This window comes from Photinus pyralis, unplaced genomic scaffold (genome assembly GCF_008802855.1).
Source record: "Photinus pyralis isolate 1611_PpyrPB1 unplaced genomic scaffold, Ppyr1.3 Ppyr1.4_LG10, whole genome shotgun sequence".
NCBI classification, from domain to species: domain Eukaryota; kingdom Metazoa; phylum Arthropoda; class Insecta; order Coleoptera; family Lampyridae; genus Photinus; species Photinus pyralis.
In genome coordinates, this window is record NW_022170250.1 from 6,615,858 (window position 1) to 6,617,471 (window position 1,614).

At 45.0% G+C, this 1,614-nt stretch overlaps 1 protein-coding gene across 1 annotated transcript; it reads left to right on the plus strand.

Moving 5' to 3' along the window:
- Window positions 1-635: 635 nt before the first annotated feature.
- LOC116161504 (leucine-rich repeat-containing protein 23-like) lies at window positions 636-1,288 on the plus strand. The gene is made up of 4 exons (XM_031474863.1): window positions 636-803; window positions 847-1,081; window positions 1,133-1,202; window positions 1,249-1,288. Exons 1-4 carry the CDS (start codon window positions 636-638, stop codon window positions 1,286-1,288), a joined length of 513 nt encoding a protein of 170 aa, XP_031330723.1.
- The last annotated feature ends 326 nt before the right edge of the window (window positions 1,289-1,614 follow it).

Genomic DNA, 1,614 nt, shown 5'->3' on the forward strand with positions numbered 1-1,614 from the left:
GCGAAATCTCCTAATAATCTTAAAAAACCACGTGTGTCCGAAGCACTACGAGATAGTCCGCACACAATAGATTCCGCACCCTAAGAAACCTTTTTTTTTCCACATCGCATTATCGCACAATGAGGGTAGTCGGGCTACCTACCATTTTTTAACCCTTATTTGCAATTTCAGATTTTGCAGCTGTGTTTATCCGTAAAAGGGTTTAAATTCGGTATAGGGTTACTCAGCGTTTTTTAAGCGCGTACGTATACTTTTTTTTTGTATAATAGAAAAAGGGCTGGCTTTTTTCTTCTGTTAATGCGGAAAGGGTAGTTTCTCAGGGTTTCGACTTTCGCGTAGGATATTTTTTTTGCCGGAATGTTTTAAAAAGCAACACAAACAGCGCGTCGCGGGGAAGGGTTGACATGGGAAAGGATGTCGGGAATTTTTAGGGAGATTTTCTTTATTAATTAAGCTGCGCGCACCAAAGCGACGGACGGAAACCGAGGAAATTCCCCCAACGCGAGCTAAGTTTATAATGACGTGGAGAGTTTTATGTGAAAAAAAAAAGTTTTCGTTGCTCTGTCAACGAAAATGATTGATTAACACAAATTTTAAACGTTTTTTACATTTCTCACAGGTTTTTTGTATGATAAATGATTTTCGAGTGCTTTATACACGTTTCCTCCTTTCTAGACAATCAAATTTACTTGTCACAGTTCGAATCCGATCGCTTAGAACAACTTAAACAATTGGAGCTGAGGGGGAACTTTTTAACCGACCTGTCCGGCAGTTACCCGGCCAGCCTCGAGGCTCTGTATCTGGTATAAGGCTCGAATCGCGACACCTTCCGACTTTGACTTTCAGGCGGAGAATCGCATCAAGGAACTGACACTGTCGTCCGCCGACTTTCGGCGGCTGGCCGTCCTCCACCTGCGCGAGAATTACGTTCGGAAGCTGGACGGACTCGGACGCGCCGATCTGCCCAGCTTGAGGTATCTCAACCTGCGAAAGAACAAGATCACGAAGTTCAGGCAGTTTCGAAAGCTGGCCCGGCTGCCCAAGCTGGAAACGCTAATCGTCTTGGGGAATCCGTTTTACGGTAAGCGAGGCGAGTGTCGTCCGCCGCCGATTTACGAATGGATTCTTTTAGGCGAGGAAGAGAAACCGGGGGAGGACGACGAAGAGCTAGGCGACGAGGAAGAGAAGGAGGACATCGCCAGGTTTGCCCACTTCCTCTTTTTTCTGCGCTACTGATAAGTTAACCAGGCAGAGACGAGATCACGCTTCACACAGAGTCGAAGACTGATATCATGAGTCATGACTATCAGGAGCACAGTTGAAAGAGTTCTTTAATTACACCAGCAGCACATATCAGTCATTTCACACGCTATCTTACTTCTGTGCTCCTAATACGAAGTATTTTTTTTCGCGGAGGCATTGTTAGAGTAAGTCCCGCTGGTATCACTCCTCCTGATAGGTACATAACAGGCTAGATCTATACTTCTTCTCTTCATTGCTCCTGTTACGTCTAGCGGTTCTAAAAGAGTCGTTGGTCATTTCTCAATACAATCAACCCTTTCCACAAAAGATTTTTGCTCTGGTAAAACGCCCTGTGCACCTCTGACACAAACT